Source organism: Eufriesea mexicana, unplaced genomic scaffold (assembly GCF_001483705.2).
Source record: "Eufriesea mexicana isolate 0111107269 unplaced genomic scaffold, ASM148370v2 scaffold15889, whole genome shotgun sequence".
Lineage (NCBI taxonomy): Eukaryota > Metazoa > Arthropoda > Insecta > Hymenoptera > Apidae > Eufriesea > Eufriesea mexicana.
In genome coordinates, this window is record NW_016923285.1 from 4,862 (window position 1) to 23,853 (window position 18,992).

Sequence of the window (18,992 nt, forward strand, 5' to 3'; positions counted from 1 at the left end):
AGTAATCTGTATGAATTCAAATATTTTAAATTAATAAATTTTAATGAATGATAATAAAAATGTTTAAATATACAACAATAATATACTACTGAATTATTACTTTTTAAATATTCGTTATTTTGTCTTCTTTTAAAACATTGTTTGCAATATAGGAATATTATAGATGTAAAATAGATTTGATGTGAGGTCACTATCGTTTGCTTACATTATCAATGGTTGTACATCAGGTGTAGAAGAAATTTGTATAAGCGAATGGGTTGATACGTTCACACTTATCGTCATGGCTCCGTTCGTGTGGAGTTTTAGAGGGAACATCAACCGGTTTTTAATTGATGTTCAAATATTACAATATCTTATTGTATTAGTTGGACTGTTTAATTTATCTTTGTGTCTATATGAAGATCAAGTTGGAAAATTTGACTGGTAAATTATTTGGAACCTTTGAACAAATGTTGATTGTAATGCTGAATCTCTTAAATAATGCAGTAGCATGTTACCGTGATTTGACAGTGTAACAATTGTTGAATCATCCTCAATGAACAATTTGTTATTGTATTTGCAGGAAACAAAATTATGTCGGTAAAATTAAATTTGCAAGTTTTGACACTGTCTCGACTGCAAAAAAGATTATTGTTGCTACTGAAGAAAATGTTATTGCTGCATTAAACCTCAAGTCAGGTGGGGTATAAACATTAATATACAAACGTTTACATATAATAATAATAATAACGCGTAGATTTTTATTTTTTTGAGTTTTTGAACAATAATTTATGATATTCACTAAAGATTTTTTAAATTAGAGAGAGAAGTCAAAAAGTATATGACAGTTACTTTTATGTTATTTTTACAATTTCACAGTTAAAATACCATACTGTTGATATAGCATAAATACATTTAATTTAATTTAAAACTTAAAAAATCGAAATTTTAATTTAAATATTTGACTAATATTATATAAAATATGTTTTTATTTTAATTATTCAATTAGTATATTGTGATTATATGATATTGTATAAAATATAAACCATAGAAATGTAGATTACAAACAAATGAACAGAAAAAGGAACATTTTTTATTTAGGACAAATATTATGGAGACGTATATTAGAAAAAGGATATGCAGGTCGTATTCGAGCATTAGGTGGAGTTACAGATGGAGATCTTATTTCTGTAAGTGGAGGTGTACCAGCTATTGTTCGTGCATGGGATTTAGCTACTGGACATATACTTCATGAATGGCCAATTGCTGAACAAAATTATGATAGGTCAGTGTTATTTTTTAATATTATCTTTATCAAACATTTTTTGTTGAAATTATACACAATTGTTTTTGAAAATAATTTGAATATTGAAAGGAAATTTATATATTTTCTAATAGTGTCTAATGGAATTTTTCAAAATGTACACTTTAATATGTATTGTAGCTCTGTTGATAAAAATTATGTTTCTGTAGAAGAATTGTAATATTCACAATAAGATATAATTATTATTATTAATTTTCAGACATTTCTCTCCATTTATATCCTTTTCTACACTGGGATTGTACAGTGCTGACAGGTTTCTTTATTGTTATTTAATGCACAATCAACAATATATTTTTATATACTAAGTGGTTATATCTCACAATAAAATTATTACACATAGTGTTGCTTTCATATCATTACACATTTAAATATAGTTAATTCCAGTGTAAAGAAATCTGTAAAGGATTTTGTAAAGCAGCATATAATAAAAATTGAAAGATTTTTGATTTAAAAAACAAGGTGAATTCATTAAATAATTAATATGAATTATTTAGTACATAATAAACCTTAAATATTTTCAGTTTTCATGTATTAGATTAAACCTTGTTTTATATTCAAAAATATTTCATTCTCTGATTGATATTACATCTTACAAAATAATTTCTGAAATAATGAAATTATAGAATAATGTTTGATAAATTTTTTTGTGAATGTTATATTTCAACAAATATAATACATTTTATACATAATAAGAATATGTTATATATTTCATATACTCATATTATTGATAAAAATTTTGTTTCCTACAGAATTAAATATATAAAATGGCATATAAAAGATGGAACATTGCATCACATTTTACCAATTTATAATAGTGGTGTAGAAGTAACATCCTATGACAGTAAAACAGGAGATAAATTGAAAACAAGAAGAGTTTCTGCACCATTTATAACTCAAGAAACTGAGTAAGAAATTGTTTTATGAGCTATATTTATATTGAAATATAAAATCAAATATGTTTGAAATACCTTTGATCTTCTTTCTAAAAATAAGATTATTGAAATAAATTTTTAATGATAATTTACTTTTTTTTAAATTTTAGATGTGTTCTAGCAGCTCCATATTTGGTTTGCTTGAAAGGAGATAGTTCATTGGCTGTACTACTTTTAGTGCATCTATTTGATACAAATTCTCAACTACAATCAATTAGCATAAATACAATATTTGGTGCTGGTGCACAAGGTCCATATCTTTTGGAATCTGTGTTAGGTGAAGAACCTATTGTATCAATTAGTGCAGATAATAATCAAAGGAAACGAATTCTCCTTGTTGGAGAGGTATCTATTCCAATTCAAAGAGATATAGTGGGAGATGCTATGCTGTATATTGTTTCCGTTGATAATGAGAAAGTGCTTTTAGAAACAACATATAAAAATGGAGTAAGAAGTTTATACTTTAACTGTATTGTAAATATTATGGAAAAACAATCATATAACTTTTATTAATTTAATTTCAGATAACAGAAATTGTTGCTTCAGAACTTTTAACATCAAAACCTATGCCAAATTTATCCATCAGTGTAACACATAATGCATTACTTTCACCAACAATTGTGTCCTCTGTTTGTCCTCGACAAACAAGAGGTGTAACTTGTCGTCATTTATTAGCTTCAGAAGACCACAGCGTTGCACTGTTACAGCATAATAAATTAATATGGGCTAGAGAAGAAGCACTTGCTAACATTGTGGCAGTGGAAATTATAGAATTACCTATGTCAGATAGGGATCAAGAAATAGAAACAGAATTCGATCAAAAAGAGAGTAAGTATAAATTATATATATATCATATTCCTTAAGACACAGTAAAACATATAATTACAGAGGCAAATATTTTATTTTAAAATTATTACACAAACATTTCTAAATAATGTTATAAACATTAATAATTACAATATTAACAATTTACATTGAAGTTTGCAATAGGGATTTACCTTTTATAAATAATTTAAATATTTTTTACATTTGATGTGAATATTTTGATATTTTTTAAAATATGAAGCATTTTTTAATATAAGTAAGTAATACTTGTATTAAAGTAATACAAAAATAAAAAGTATTAAAAAGCTTGCTCTTACGGTTTATATCAACAATCATAACTAAATCACATTGTATATTTTAAATTCATTCTATAACAAGAAAATATTAGTTACATTGTATTAATTAAATTTCTTTTGTGAATGGCTGCTGGCAGGTATTGATGTAGACAGTTCATGTAAGTAGTGGAGCAGCAAGGGCTGGTTTGAAAATTACTTTATCTTCCTGCTGTTTATTAGTCTTATACGCACGTTAATTTTCTTTAGAAGCTCAAGAAAATATAAACGAATTAAATGCAGAATAGTAAATATTTTATCTTTGCTATGTAAAGAAATTCATATAATGTTATTATTTGCATGGTGATATAAAATATTTTAATATTTTTTTATAATTTGACAAGTAGACTTTTTGAATATGACAATATTTAACTTATAAATAAAAAAAAATTTAAACATTTTGCATGAATAATCCAGAAAGTAATAACAATTATTGTATTCACGAATTTAGTTATGCTTTACTGTAATTCTTAATTAACCATTTTTATTAATATTGTAATTGTTTGTTAGTTTTGCAGTTGAATACTTTATTCTTCCTTTGGTTTTTTTTATTGAATTCAATATATAAATAATAACTTGTAATATCATTATGTATATGACATATTTTATAATTTTATGTTATATCTAGGGGATGTGCTAAGCATGATGTTTAGAAGAGTCAGTTCTCAATTTAAACAAGCAAAAACATTTTTCCAGTCCATACTAAGCTTTACACCTCAACAATCCAATCAACGTATTGATTTAGTCCGAGATAAATTTGGATTACATAAAATGATTGTCCTTGTTACATCAACTGGAAAAGTATGGAAATAAATATGTTTACATTGATCAGTTAACAAGTATTATATTTATATTGTACAAATTATGCATTCAGTATTGATTTTATTTATAGTTATATGGCATTGAAACTAGGAAAGGTGAAATTATTTGGCAACTTAGAGTCCCAAGCATTCGTGGTTTTGCTAAAAGATCTGATGCAATCATTTTATATGTACAACGTGGCAGTAGGCATTTTCCATATCCACCACAATGTGCATTATTAGCAGAGGATAGAGTATGCATTATATATGCTAAACTATATACAAATATATCCTTAACTCAATATAAAATATTCTAAATGTTTTAGAAAACGGGAGAAGGAATTGTATATACTTTTAATCCAATTACTGGTCAACCATTAGATGGTTTAGTAAAACTAGGATATAGAATAAAACAATCTATGTTACTTCACGTAGCAACAGATGATTTTTTGAGAGGTATACTTATTTTTGACACACGAAATAAAGTTCATGTATATCCTGAAAGTGCAACTACAATTGCTGCATCACTAGCTAAAAATACATATATATTTATTGCTGATCAAAAAACTGGGATATTATCTGGATATTCTTTATCATATAGTACAGCTTATGTATGTATAAGTTCAAATATGTTACTTGCCTAACATTTTATATCAATTACTAATCTTGACTTTATCTTTTAGGAACTTATTTCTCATAAAGTATGGGAATTACATCTTTCGCCGACAAACCAAAGAATAACGCACGTTGTATCGAAAAATCCAATAGAACGTGTTCATTCTCAGGGTAGAGTTTTAAGTGATAGATCAGTTCTATATAAGTATATTAACCCTAACTTAGTCGCCATTGTAACAGAGGGTGTTGGATACACTCATAAAAGTAAGTTAATTACAGTGTCTAAAAAAATTATAATAAGTCTATGTATTAATGTATTAAATAAATATTGAAATAATTTATGGTTTACAGATACACTTAATTTGTATTTATTGGATGCGGTATCTGGAGCAATGATATTTTCTATTATGCACAAAAGAGTTCGTGGCCCAGTTCATGTTGTGCATTCAGAAAATTGGATAGTGTACAGTTATTTTAATGAAAAAAGTCGTAGAACAGAAATTGCTAGTTTAGAATTATATGAAGGAAAAATACAGAGTAATACCACAGGTACTAAGTGCAACGCTTTTTAGTTATAACTATAATTGATTCATATTTTTGTTTTTATTTATGTTGAACATAACAGATTCAATATTATACCATTCTAGTGTTTTCATCATTAGCTACAACTAAGTTGCCAATTGTAGAAAGGCAAGCCTTTATTTTCCCAGCAGCAATAGAATTTATGCGGGAAACTATTACAGAAAAGGGTATTACTAGCAAACACATCATAGGTATGTGAACTGCATACTTATTATTTTAATTTATATTATATAAATAGTAATTCTCATTTATAAAAGTTAAGTAAAATTTTAACATTTGCAAATAGAAAAATATGATATTGTATATATTGCTTTTTACATCAATAGTGGCTTTAGCTAATGGCGGAATACTGGAATTACCGTGGATGATGGTAGATCCACGGCGGCCTATTAATCCAGAAATACGTGAAGAAGGTGTGATACCATATATGCCAGAAATACCTATTCATATGGATACGATAATTAATTATAATCAAAGCATCTTTAGGATTTCCGGTATTTATACTAGTCCTAGTGGCCTTGAAAGTACATGCTTAGTTTTTGTACATGGTCTTGGTAAGTACTTCAAAACGCAAATTTACTATACCTTAATTTTACTAATAAGTTCAAATTCAATATTTTGAATTAATTATTAATAATATATACAAATTACAAAATTACAAGTAATTATGCATGTAATACGATGTTCGCAGACTTATTCTACACACGCGTGGCACCGTCTAAAACATTTGATGTTTTGAAAGAAGATTTCGATTATTATCTTATTGTGATGGTATTGACAGTGCTTTTAATCTCGTCGTACATCACAAAGAAACTAGCGTCCCAGAAAGCGCAAAAGCAAGCATGGAAATGATGTTTCATTTTTCTAGAAAATCAATGCATTACATTCTTAAGAGTATTTGTTCACTAAAAGCAAGACACTTTGCTAATAATAATTTGTAAAAAAAAGTACTGTTTTATAAAAAGCCAATGTTACTGCAAAGTAAATGTTAACAATTTATTATCTTACCTAAAATATCTTAATATACATATATATTATTTATCCTTTTATTAGTACAGAATACGCACACATGTAGCATATTTCTAAACATTTCAAAGTGTGCTAATCATTGTATGACAACAGTGGACCAGGATAACTAGTTATTAGATCATTAAAATAACTGACAACATGCTCAAAATATAATTATTTTTCGTTGAAACAGTAAAATATAGTTATAAATTTCTTTTATATACATACATTTATATCAAAAAAAAGAAATTTTAAATAGAAATTTAGGATAAAGTTATTAATTTAATTTGTCATATTCAATATTCCAATGCCTGAAAATTTTAAACGTTGTTAAATTTTTTATTATTTAACGATGACATCAGATAACATAGTATTAAAAATAGCTTAAATTTATACGTCCTACCATCTGAAAATTACTAAAGATTTCTCAATTTTAAAACTCATAATATATACATTATTCCAATAATTATATTTTGTAGTTCTTTCTTACAAAGATTGAGATATTATATTCTCATATACGCATGTATTAAAAAATACACGCATAGATATATTAAAAACATTTGGAAAACGTACAAGAACAAATATATATAATATCTAGAAAATTTTACTTTCTTAAGTATTTTAATTTATTTTCATTTGTAGAATAAGAAATTGAGCTATAAACTTGTATAATAAAATATAACAACAATTTTGTCAATTTCGATTGGGCACTCTTGCGCAATTTTTCGGAATATCATATAGAAAATTGCATTTATCAAAGAAGTTATATAAAAAGTATCATATCTTAAATTTTAAAATTGTTTGCATTTATATTTTATAATTTGTTCGAACTAAATTTATATTTTTATTCTTTTGATTATTATTAATAAATTATAAAATTAATATTGGCATCACAAATTTCTTATTAAACATATTTAGGATATAGAATATATAAGAAAAATAAAATGTTCACCTTTGTAACTATGTATGTTACAACTAACAAACCAAAAATCAAGTTACATCACGCACTGAGAAATATATAATACAAAATGTATGTATAGTACAAAAAGATAATTTAATTTATTATATACATATTTATAATTAAATAAAGATGAAATGAGCTATATTGTCTGTGAATAGAACACATAAAAACATGTTTGTTATATAGGATAATTATTTGCTTTGTAGATAAATGTAAAGTTTTAAATAAATATAAGTTATTGTACAAATAAAAATGTAAACAACAATATCAATTGTAAAATGTCAAATATCTTAATTGAATAAAAATTGTATACAAAAAAAAATTTGAAAGATTATAAGTTTTATTTATTTATTGTAATTTTTAAGTAATAAATTTATTATTACTTAAAAATTAATCACTTTATCATTGTAAATTTAAATGAATGAAGCATAATAAATACACATTTACAAATATATAATTGTATTTATTATAATACAAATTTACACTTTACAATACACTTATACTTACAATATACTTAAATATTACTACAATTTATTATTTTTCTGTTACTGTATCTATTTAATAGAAATTTTTCAATTTTATCGCACTTAAAAGTCAGAAGTTTTATCCTGAATATATTTTATTATAATATATACATTCTTAAAATATTCATTTGCTAAATTATTTTCAGTGATCTAAAAAAATAACAAAATGGTATTTAATGATTTTAAATTATTATGTTTCGTTACTTAAAAAGAAATGTAGACATTGTTTTATTACCATTAAATCTTTAATATTAAAAGTTGTATCCATAGCAATTTTTCTTATTTTAGAATTAAAGATACTAAGACATTTCACCAAAACAATATCACTATTATAATCTGCAATATCTTTATATAGCTGTATACAATATGCCTATAAACATAAAATAAATAATTATTTATAAATTGAAATAATATATGTGAAAATTTTGCTTGTTACTAAAATTTACTTGTAACATAGGATTCTGATGTTTATTGAGGTATAATTCTGTAATACTCAAAATATTCCATGTTTCTCGTTCATGAAAAGATAAATTCTTTGTTAATTGTCCTAAAGTAAAAAGTAATTCCTTTTGCAATTTATAAGTTTGAGTAAATTTATAAATGTTTTCGGAATTTTTATTATAGCTTTTTTTAGCAGAATCGCTCAAAAATTTTGAAAGTGCAGGCAATACTTGTCTAAAAACAATCATAAATTATTAAATTATAAATACATTAAAGATATAAAATATGAAACATACTTAAGCGTTCTAGATCGTATAAAATCTTTTGAAACATGACCAAGCACGTTTAATAATTGCCATGCTCGATTAATTATTAATACATTTTCATCGTGAAATCTATCTACTAGTGGATGCCAAAGTAAATGCACAATAGGTAATAATTGATTCTCCCAGTTTGATAAAATTTCAAGACCTTCTTGTAATGTTGACATTGCAATCAGTGACTTCTCTATTTCTTTAGATGGTAAGAAGTGTAAACAGTGCTTCATTACATCTTCAATCATTTTTATATAAGACGGTATATTTTTCTCTTTTCCTACAATTCATGTTTTATTTATAATATTTTATTTTTATTATTAATTTTAATAAAATAAATATGTACCTTCTTGCTCATTAAAATCTGTTTGATATTCATTTTCTTCTATGCTTTTCTCTACTGTTTCTCTCATTTCTTCTTCTTCTTCTTTAATTTCACAAATCTGTTCTATATTATCCATGTTTTTAACATTTTTTGCCTCATAATACTCTAACAAGGATTGAATAACTTTCAAAGATTCACTTTTAGTATTTATACTTTGCTCATGTATTATTGATACTTGTTTGGGATTTGCTAAATTTTTTATACATATTGTAAATGTATAAAAAACTTTCAAAAAAGAATAAGAATTTTTTTTTTGAAAACTACTATTTAATTGTAATAGCACATCTTCAACAATTTCCTTTAAACAAGGTAACACGTCGATTGTGCTATATTTCATGACGACTCCAACAACATCGAGCACACTGGGATTACGTTCTACTCTACGTAATTTTATACTAACATGATATGAAAAGTAATCGACATTGGCACGTAAGAGGTCTCCTACAGTATTATGTAGTTGTGATTCTGCAATCTTTTCGAGAGTTTGGCTACCAACAAAGCTGATTAAACTGTGTCCACTACCTAGAATAAGGTGCCTTTTAAGTAAATGATTTTATTATTTTGTAATTATTTAAATGTTCATTATAAAAATAAATAGCAACCTGCTCTTTCTATAATGAGATACAATGTTTTAAGAAGAAATGTGTCATAATCACGTTTCAAGTTTTGAGCTATTAATCCCAAACCTTCTAATAATAAGCAACATTGTATCACATTGCTTTGTGCCACTCGCAAAGGTACATCTTCATTAATTTCAATCACTGAATACCACAATTCAGGATTTATGTATAATTCTATAACTTCTCTATAAATTGGTAAAACTGATGAGTCTTTAACAGGTACTAAAATATTTAAAATATCTAAGAATTAATAATGTATGTCAAATTGTTTTAAACCAATAAATAATTTATATTACCATGTATCATCCAATTTAATAATAAAATTAACTCTTTTTTATGTTGTGGGACATCAAATATAAGGCCAAAAATAGTATCTATTAAAATTCGAAAATCGCCAAATTCACCTAAATATTTACATATTGCAATAACTTTTGCTTCACATACACTACTTTGGATAAATTTAAATCGTCTCCATAAATATGATCCATATGAATATGCTGGATCTTCAAGATCTTTAACATTTACCATTTGCAAAAGAGAAATGTTACTGCAATCTATTTCAGTCACATATACAAGAGCCAATATTAATCTACGAACATGAGATGCTGACATCATAACACGAGGCAATCTTTGCTCTCCAAGAAGTTTTAAATAACCAGCAATTTGATTCAAGCACGACAATTGATCACTATCATCTAAAAAATGAAAACATATTTTATTTAATTAAAAATGAAACAGTTTTAATAAAATATTATATTACATATATATTATTATTATAGTTATTGCAGTATTTTTTTACAAAAGATAAAAATGTTAAAAAGTCGTACCAGATCTCCTAATAATCCGAGGTAATTTTGTAAGAAGATTATAAAAGTTTTCTTCTAATAATTCCACTAATGATCTCATACTCTTATTTTGTATAAAATTTATATTGATCATATTTAGTGCCTTTTCAGCTTCTTCGCGAACTTCTGCAAATTCATCCTCAGATAGAGATATTAAATACTCTATTAGTAACATAATATTTGGTTTCATATTCCTGTTTAAAATGTAGGCAATTCTTTTTTTAGAAAATATTTCTAAGGTAAGACAAGTATAAAAAAATAGCATTACCTGCAACATGTTGTTACTAATAAATGAATATTTTCAACTAATTCCTTCCTAACTTTATAATGAGAGTGTCTTTTTAATACATCTAATTGTTGAACAAGTACATTGAGTTTAATTGCACAAGCATTAAACCATTCTTTATTTCTTTTTGCACTTTTAAGATGTTTTTCCAATTCACTCCTATCTCTCAGATTTGGAAAATTTTCTATTGGATTAATGTGTTTTTCATTATTTATTTTCATTAAATCATTTAATGATAATGTATCATCTTCCTCTATTTTATCTTTCATTACAAGAGATACTATTCTGCCCCAAGCTCTTACTGCTAACTGAAATTCAATTAGAATAAAAAATAAATAAATATCTAAATATATAATTATAAATAAAAATTTAATAACTATTTATATTACCATTGTAAGTTTATATCCTTGTATTTCGTTTCCCATGGCTATTTCTTGCAAACCACTAACAATACCAGGTAAAAATAACATGATAATATCAGCAACTTGATCTTGCAATGTAATATCGTTTCTATCTATTTTATCATCAACTTGACATAATGCCATGACTGTTTCAATAGCTTTTAATCTAAAACAATATAAGCACATAATTTTGAACTTATTGAGAAGGAAGAAACTAATTACTTTTCATATATTTACCTAAGAGGACGTGATTTTTCAATTCTGCCCATTGTTATTGACAATAATATTCCTTGTCCTATTTTAGAAGCATTTTGTCTAGTATATAGAACTTCTATAACTTCTGTGAAACAAGAATGTAACAAAGTTTTAATACATGATAGTACTGCTTCTTTAAGTTCTTCATGTCCCTCGATCACTACAAAAATCAAATATAACAGTAACATTAGTAAAAATAACCAGATAAGATCAATAGTGATTTATAGTTCAAAGTAATTAAAATCATTATTCTTTTAAGTAAATATATTACTATGTAAAATAATTAATAATACAAGGAGATATATTCAAATAAATCTCATATTTACCCATACTTTGTTGTGTATTATCATAAATTTGTATTAAAAGACATGAATATAATTTATTAAATAATTCCATTTTTGATATCTTTGCTCTTGATAGTATTGCCTCTGTTGTTTTTACTAATTCTTCTTTTACATTTTTACTATAGAATTACGAATATTCAGTTATATTTATTACATTAAATAAAATATCAAACAAATAATTTAATATCTGCATTATTATTTATGTATACTATATATAACATACTATAGTTTACTATAATTTATAGAATATATTAAAATAAATTATAATTTTTTATTATTAATTACATTTTTGTTAAATTCGCAAATAATATGGTTAATTAATCATATAATTACATTCATTTTTATTCTACAGAATTCAAGATAATTTACCTCAGTGTATCATTTTGTAAATGAACAATAAAGGGAAACAAAATATATTCAAGTAAATCCTGAATAACTTTGTCAGAAATCTTTGTCAAAGTATTAGCAATGTTGTAAGCAATATCTACACTTGGATTTTTCATTAAAGAATCACAAAGTGGTTTTAATGTAGTAAATGCTTCCTGTATTTGAAATCGTTCCATAGTTTTATTTAAGAGAAAAATATAAAATCGTAATAAATTCTAATTAACAAGATTCACACACTTCATGTTTGAACACTTGTCATATACCGAAAATTTAAATGCGTTTACGAATTTACTATATAGGGAGATTAAAAACAACTATCATTAAATGTTAATAATTTAAAACATGTATTTCGTTTCCCATGGCTATTTCTTGCAAACCACTAACAATACCAGGTAAAAATAACATGATAATATCAGCAACTTGATCTTGCAATGTAATATCGTTTCTATCTATTTTATCATCAACTTGACATAATGCCATGACTGTTTCAATAGCTTTTAATCTAAAACAATATAAGCACATAATTTTGAACTTATTGAGAAGGAAGAAACTAATTACTTTTCATATATTTACCTAAGAGGACGTGATTTTTCAATTCTGCCCATTGTTATTGACAATAATATTCCTTGTCCTATTTTAGAAGCATTTTGTCTAGTATATAGAACTTCTATAACTTCTGTGAAACAAGAATGTAACAAAGTTTTAATACATGATAGTACTGCTTCTTTAAGTTCTTCATGTCCCTCGATCACTACAAAAATCAAATATAACAGTAACATTAGTAAAAATAACCAGATAAGATCAATAGTGATTTATAGTTCAAAGTAATTAAAATCATTATTCTTTTAAGTAAATATATTACTATGTAAAATAATTAATAATACAAGGAGATATATTCAAATAAATCTCATATTTACCCATACTTTGTTGTGTATTATCATAAATTTGTATTAAAAGACATGAATATAATTTATTAAATAATTCCATTTTTGATATCTTTGCTCTTGATAGTATTGCCTCTGTTGTTTTTACTAATTCTTCTTTTACATTTTTACTATAGAATTACGAATATTCAGTTATATTTATTACATTAAATAAAATATCAAACAAATAATTTAATATCTGCATTATTATTTATGTATACTATATATAACATACTATAGTTTACTATAATTTATAGAATATATTAAAATAAATTATAATTTTTTATTATTAATTACATTTTTGTTAAATTCGCAAATAATATGGTTAATTAATCATATAATTACATTCATTTTTATTCTACAGAATTCAAGATAATTTACCTCAGTGTATCATTTTGTAAATGAACAATAAAGGGAAACAAAATATATTCAAGTAAATCCTGAATAACTTTGTCAGAAATCTTTGTCAAAGTATTAGCAATGTTGTAAGCAATATCTACACTTGGATTTTTCATTAAAGAATCACAAAGTGGTTTTAATGTAGTAAATGCTTCCTGTATTTGAAATCGTTCCATAGTTTTATTTAAGAGAAAAATATAAAATCGTAATAAATTCTAATTAACAAGATTCACACACTTCATGTTTGAACACTTGTCATATACCGAAAATTTAAATGCGTTTACGAATTTACTATATAGGGAGATTAAAAACAACTATCATTAAATGTTAATAATTTAAAACTTATTTATCAGTAACCACAAATTGACATTATTTTCATTAACATAAAGTAATAATTATTAAAATTACAAAAAATTTTATTCTTTAAATAATATCTCTTCAATTATATTTAGAATGTGTACATTCTTATTTGTGAAATTTATAGTTGCTATACAAATCATAACTATCATTAAATAGTTCTTTTTAATGTAATACCTATATGTCAAAAAAACAAAATAAGAATTTAAAAATCATTGATTGGTTAATGGAAGTTTGTTATAGGAGGACGAATGTAACTTTTTTACCTACAGTCAATAGACTTTACAATTGTTATTCGTAAAAGGATATCTAACTTAAAATAAACCTTGCTTCATTCAGTTAAAGCATTGTGGATATGTCATTTAGATTTATCATTGAATGATTGTCATTTATTTTTTAACTACGTTTGACAGTGTATAATATTGTTATGCATGTTAATACACTAAATATTTACAATGTAATTAATTCACAACCGAAAAAGGAAAAGAAATGTACAAGTTAAACGTTTTACTATTCTTTTACTATTTTGCAATTGTTGCTGTTTTTGCTGTACGTATCGAACCTCTTTTTGTTATTTATTATTTAGTTTTTAGATATTTTTGCATTATATTATTTACAACTTAAAATATATATGAAATCAGTATTTTATATATTAAGAAATCTTATAGTATAACAATTAGTTTTTATAATTAAATAATTCTGTATATATAGAACTATAACCTTGTATTAAATTATTTGAAGCTATACACATTTCATGAAATTATTAAACATACATTCATTGAAATATAAAAATTTTTAAAACTAATTTTTGTATTATATTATTAGTGTTGTATTAATCTCTATTATATGTATTTCATACAGGATACACCAAGAATAGATGACAATTTTTGCATAATTCGTGAACCTGTTTTAAAGTATTTTTCTTATAACTTTACAACTCTTACAAATCCTGAAAAGGATGTTGTTATAAATCTTGAAAATGATACAAATCTGCGATTGCAATTATGTTCTCCCTTAAAAGAAAAATGCAATGGGAAAGATGGATATGGAATTTGTTTAGTGAAAAACAAAGTAGAAAAAGGAATAGGTTCTAATTTTTTTTATATATTTAAAATATTAATATAACTTTTGTATAATAAAATAATTTTCTTTTGTTATATAGGAAAACTTCCTCCAAAAGTAAATGTAAAAGATGGAAGAATATTATTTATATTCACAGGTGATGATTGTATGCCTGATACAAATTATACTGTAAATATACTTATGAAATGTGATTATGAAGCTGGAAACAGTTCTTATTCAGACGTAATATACGATGCAGTAGGTATATGAATGATATGTATATGCAAATATATGTAATAACATGTTTATTACACTATATTATAAAATCAGTAAATTTCAAATGTTTTATTATTATTTTAGAAATTACAACCATGTAATATATACTTGATATGGAAAACTTCTTTTGCTTGTGGACCTCGAACTACTATACAAAATTGTAGTGTAACAGAAAATGGATTACATTATGATCTATCCCCTTTAACAAGCTACTCACATAATTATGTTATTTATATGAGTAATAAAGTATTTCCAAAGATTATATTAAATGTTTGTCATTCTGTAATATTTGAATATGGTGCTCTGTGTTTGCATTCAGGAGCTTGTTTACAAAATTCTTCGAAAACTGAGTATGAATATTTCTATTTTAAAGTTATAATTTTTACATGTATAATTTTAATTAATATTATGAATATATAAATGTCACTAATAAACTTTTGTTGTAGATATGTAAATTTAGGTATGGTTGAACACCCACCATTTATAGAAGACGGAAAATTAAAACTTAAATATGTAACTGGAGATATGTGTAAAGTGAGAAATGTTGCACTACCACATATTATGACCACTATTAATTTTATATGTGATTTTAAAGCTGTGGTAAATACAACCATAATAGATATTATTTACATTTTATACTAGAATAAAAATTATTCGTTAATATAATATTTATTTATATAAGCATTTATTTTATATTTATTAGGATACAGATCCAGAATATATTGGAGGAGGTGAAGTATGTAATTATCATATAAGATGGAAAACTGCAGCAGCTTGCAGTGTGGAATCTTTACGTGATCATAGTATAGCAACTGCTGGCAAATGTACAGTGAATAATCCTCTTACAAATTTTATGTAAGATTAGTCATATGTTTTGATTATATATTATTAAATATAGTATATATATAAAGTTTGTAACAAATACTTTATTCCAGGTATGATTTGAGACCTTTAATGAATAAAAACTTTTATACGTTAACAAATAATGGCATGGAATATGAAATTGGAATATGTGAATCACTTGTGGATAAATCATGTGTATCAGGAACAGGTTAGTTAAATTATTTTATAGTTATATCATTTATTTCTTTAAAATAGATTTAACTTATAATTATAGTATAAATATTACAATTATAATTATAAATTATAATTATACTATTACTTTGATTGTTAAGTGTTATTTTTAATTGAATATATTTTTATTTTCATATTTAGGAGTTTGCATTACCAAAAATAGGACATCTTTGGGAAAGGCTAATACAAATTTAATGTGGGAAGAGGGTAAACCGTATTTAAATTATACAGATGGAGATTCATGTGGAAATGGACAACAACGTTATACAATTATTGCATTTATATGTGGGACTGAAGGATTTCCTGATGGGCCATTTATTATGGAGCAAAATACTTGTCAAACAATTATACATTGGAACACTACACTTGTCTGTGAAAAAAGGGTTAGATGATTATTCGTATGTTTAACTTCAAGATTTTGGTATTTTTTTAAATGTATATATTTTTTTTAATCATTAAAGGTAAATATTTATATTTTATAGGTAAAGTGTGCAACAGATGATGATGAAATAAATTTAAGTTCATTGATAAAATCCGACAGTAATTATATTATAAAAATGAATGAAACCAAATTTCTCATAAATATATGTGGGCCATTAGTTCCTGTATCAGGTTTATCATGTGCTCATGGGAGTGCAATTTGTAAAACTACATTAAATTCAAATAATGAATATATAAATGAAATCGTAAGTAATCATAAATTTCTTTAAATTATATAATTATTTTGTTTAAATTAAACAAAATTTATTATTTAGTGTTCAAACTTATTTGCGTCTTATTTTATATTATACTTCATATTTTGCTATAACAACAACAGCAACTGTAATATTTATTTAAATGTAATTGATTGTTAATGAAATTAAATAATCACAGAAAAAAATATTTATATTTGTTGGCAGAGTTTAGGGTTTCCAAAGGAGAGTCCTATAATAAATAAAAATCGTGAAACTGTATTACGTTATGTGGGTGGTTCAGTCTGTCCTGAAAATCCAAAACAATTAATTTCTTCAAATATTACATTTCCATGTTATAATAATGACAAGGTAATTTATTAATATTTATTTATAAAACTACATGTAATTTATTGGAATATTGTAACTATATCATTATTATACAACAAATATTTTAAGGGATTTCCGGAATTTAAAAAATACGAAGACTGTACGTACGTTTTTGAGTGGAAAACAAGTATAACATGTGGAGCTTCGATAGGAAATTGGACTTCTCCTTGTATTATAAGAGATCAATTGCTTTCACATGAATGCAATCTTTCTTTATTACATAAAAATAAAAAAGTTTACTATGTAAGTTTATTAACATATAAGAATTCTTGCTCAAATTAATTTAATAAAGTAATATCACTTTATAATGATTTAATTTACAATGAATGAAGTAATAGTGTAATTTATTTAAAATGATTTTATAATGCAAAATCAATAAGATATAAGATTTTTTCAAAACTTAATAAACGTCAATTTATAGGTAAAGAACAAACAAGGAAAAAAATATAGTATAAGTATATACAGCGGAGAAAAGATTTGCGACGGTTCTGCTGTATGTCAAGGAAGTAATGGTTATGGATCACTAGCAAACGTAATTTTTGATTACGGTAGAGATGTTATAAAACTTCAATACTTTAATGGTAGTAAATGTGGAAATAGTAAGTATATAATGTATTTTTATTTGTATTTTACACTTAACTATATATTCGTTTCATATGATTACTTTTTTTTTTTTTTTTTTTTTTTTTTTTTTTTTTTTTTTTTTTTTTTTTTTTTTTTTTTTTAACAGGTTCCTACACATCAGAAGTACGATTTATATGTAACAAGTCTGTAGGAATTGGTGCACCAAAGCTGTTATGGGTAAGTACAAACAATTTTTATATTAATAAAATTAATAGTTACATTTGCTTATTGCAAAGTTTAAAAATATTTGTATTATAAAGATTTTTGAAACCCATTTTTTGTATTCTCTATTTTTTAATAATTATAAAGCATATGAAACAATTAAGAATTAAACGTATGATAAAGAGAAAAAATTATATTTGTAATTTTATGTAAAGAATAATCAAAATATAATTACTAATAATTAAAAGTAATAAGTGTACAATCATAAAAGTTTTTACAATATTTGTGAAAGATTATGTAAATATTTATTTCTCAGGTACTCATTTAGTAGTAATTATATAATAAAAGTCTTAACACTGAAGTATAATATAATGAAAAACCATTAATGACGAAATCAGTAACTTATAAGTGAGATTCTTCATTTACTTTTTTAATCTTTGATTCCTAATTAATGATGTGATTTTTTGTTAAAACGTGAACAATTTGCTTTTGATTTTTAATGACAGTTACAAAAATATCATCGAGCTCATAAAATTGAGCAATTAAATAAAGAATATATAATAGCATGGCATATTTATATACAATCATAGATTTGTATGTTACCTTAAGCTTACATTGAAGATTAAAATGCATATATTTTTACTATCTTTTATTTTATGTATGTATACTTAATTAAATCTCGTGAATATTTGCTTATGCAATATTATTTTGAATACATATTGTAACTATTAAATATAATAATTTACAATTATTAAATAAAATTATTGTAAAAACTTGGTTGTAACATATAAGTGGGCACTAATATACAAATGATTACAAAAAGTTCATAGTATACATACATAAAGTATTCACTATAAAGAAATAAACCTTATGTGATAAAAGTAATTTGAAAAA

General features: G+C 24.3%; 4 protein-coding genes across 5 annotated transcripts in view; 2 read left to right on the plus strand and 2 right to left on the minus strand.

Annotated features, from left to right (window-relative positions):
- Positions 1–238: 238 nt before the first annotated feature.
- EMC1 (ER membrane protein complex subunit 1) lies at positions 239–6,553 on the plus strand. Of its 2 annotated transcripts, XM_017909191.1 has the most exons (15): positions 239–423; positions 563–678; positions 1,081–1,264; positions 2,053–2,208; positions 2,346–2,682; positions 2,760–3,063; positions 3,494–3,514; positions 4,021–4,193; positions 4,285–4,446; positions 4,519–4,803; positions 4,876–5,071; positions 5,159–5,356; positions 5,455–5,580; positions 5,716–5,943; positions 6,081–6,553. In XM_017909191.1, the coding sequence occupies exons 1-15, from the start codon at positions 281–283 to the stop codon at positions 6,239–6,241; spliced, it is 2,790 nt and encodes a 929-aa protein (XP_017764680.1). In that variant the 5' UTR covers positions 239–280; the 3' UTR covers positions 6,242–6,553. The 2 variants fall into 2 exon arrangements, with proteins under 2 accessions (XP_017764680.1, XP_017764681.1); XM_017909192.1 differs by lacking the exon at positions 3,494–3,514.
- Positions 6,554–7,945: 1,392 nt separating this feature from the next.
- Tti1 (Telo2 interacting protein 1) lies at positions 7,946–12,336 on the minus strand. Its single transcript, XM_017909187.1, has 13 exons — positions 12,143–12,336; positions 11,756–11,892; positions 11,412–11,589; positions 11,163–11,340; positions 10,756–11,081; positions 10,470–10,681; positions 9,939–10,337; positions 9,625–9,864; positions 8,984–9,544; positions 8,620–8,917; positions 8,329–8,557; positions 8,118–8,252; positions 7,946–8,032 (listed from the first exon to the last, which is right to left on the minus strand). Exons 1-13 carry the CDS (start codon positions 12,334–12,336, stop codon positions 7,946–7,948), a joined length of 3,174 nt encoding a protein of 1,057 aa, XP_017764676.1.
- Positions 12,337–12,487: 151 nt separating this feature from the next.
- LOC108554061 (TELO2-interacting protein 1 homolog) lies at positions 12,488–13,658 on the minus strand. Its single transcript, XM_017909188.1, has 4 exons — positions 13,465–13,658; positions 13,078–13,214; positions 12,734–12,911; positions 12,488–12,662 (listed from the first exon to the last, which is right to left on the minus strand). The coding sequence occupies exons 1-4, from the start codon at positions 13,656–13,658 to the stop codon at positions 12,488–12,490; spliced, it is 684 nt and encodes a 227-aa protein (XP_017764677.1).
- A 362-nt stretch (positions 13,659–14,020) lies between these two features.
- The window catches only part of Lerp (lysosomal enzyme receptor protein), a 37,707-nt gene continuing 32,735 nt past the window's right edge, over positions 14,021–18,992 (plus strand). The window contains exons 1-13 of the mRNA XM_017909189.1: positions 14,021–14,071; positions 14,701–14,926; positions 15,002–15,159; positions 15,262–15,527; positions 15,624–15,777; positions 15,881–16,032; positions 16,113–16,228; positions 16,393–16,634; positions 16,734–16,937; positions 17,151–17,294; positions 17,382–17,555; positions 17,734–17,911; positions 18,043–18,113. Of these exons, the coding sequence (XP_017764678.1) occupies positions 14,021–14,071; positions 14,701–14,926; positions 15,002–15,159; positions 15,262–15,527; positions 15,624–15,777; positions 15,881–16,032; positions 16,113–16,228; positions 16,393–16,634; positions 16,734–16,937; positions 17,151–17,294; positions 17,382–17,555; positions 17,734–17,911; positions 18,043–18,113 (2,136 nt within the window). The remainder of the gene's footprint in view (positions 14,072–14,700; positions 14,927–15,001; positions 15,160–15,261; positions 15,528–15,623; positions 15,778–15,880; positions 16,033–16,112; positions 16,229–16,392; positions 16,635–16,733; positions 16,938–17,150; positions 17,295–17,381; positions 17,556–17,733; positions 17,912–18,042; positions 18,114–18,992) is intronic.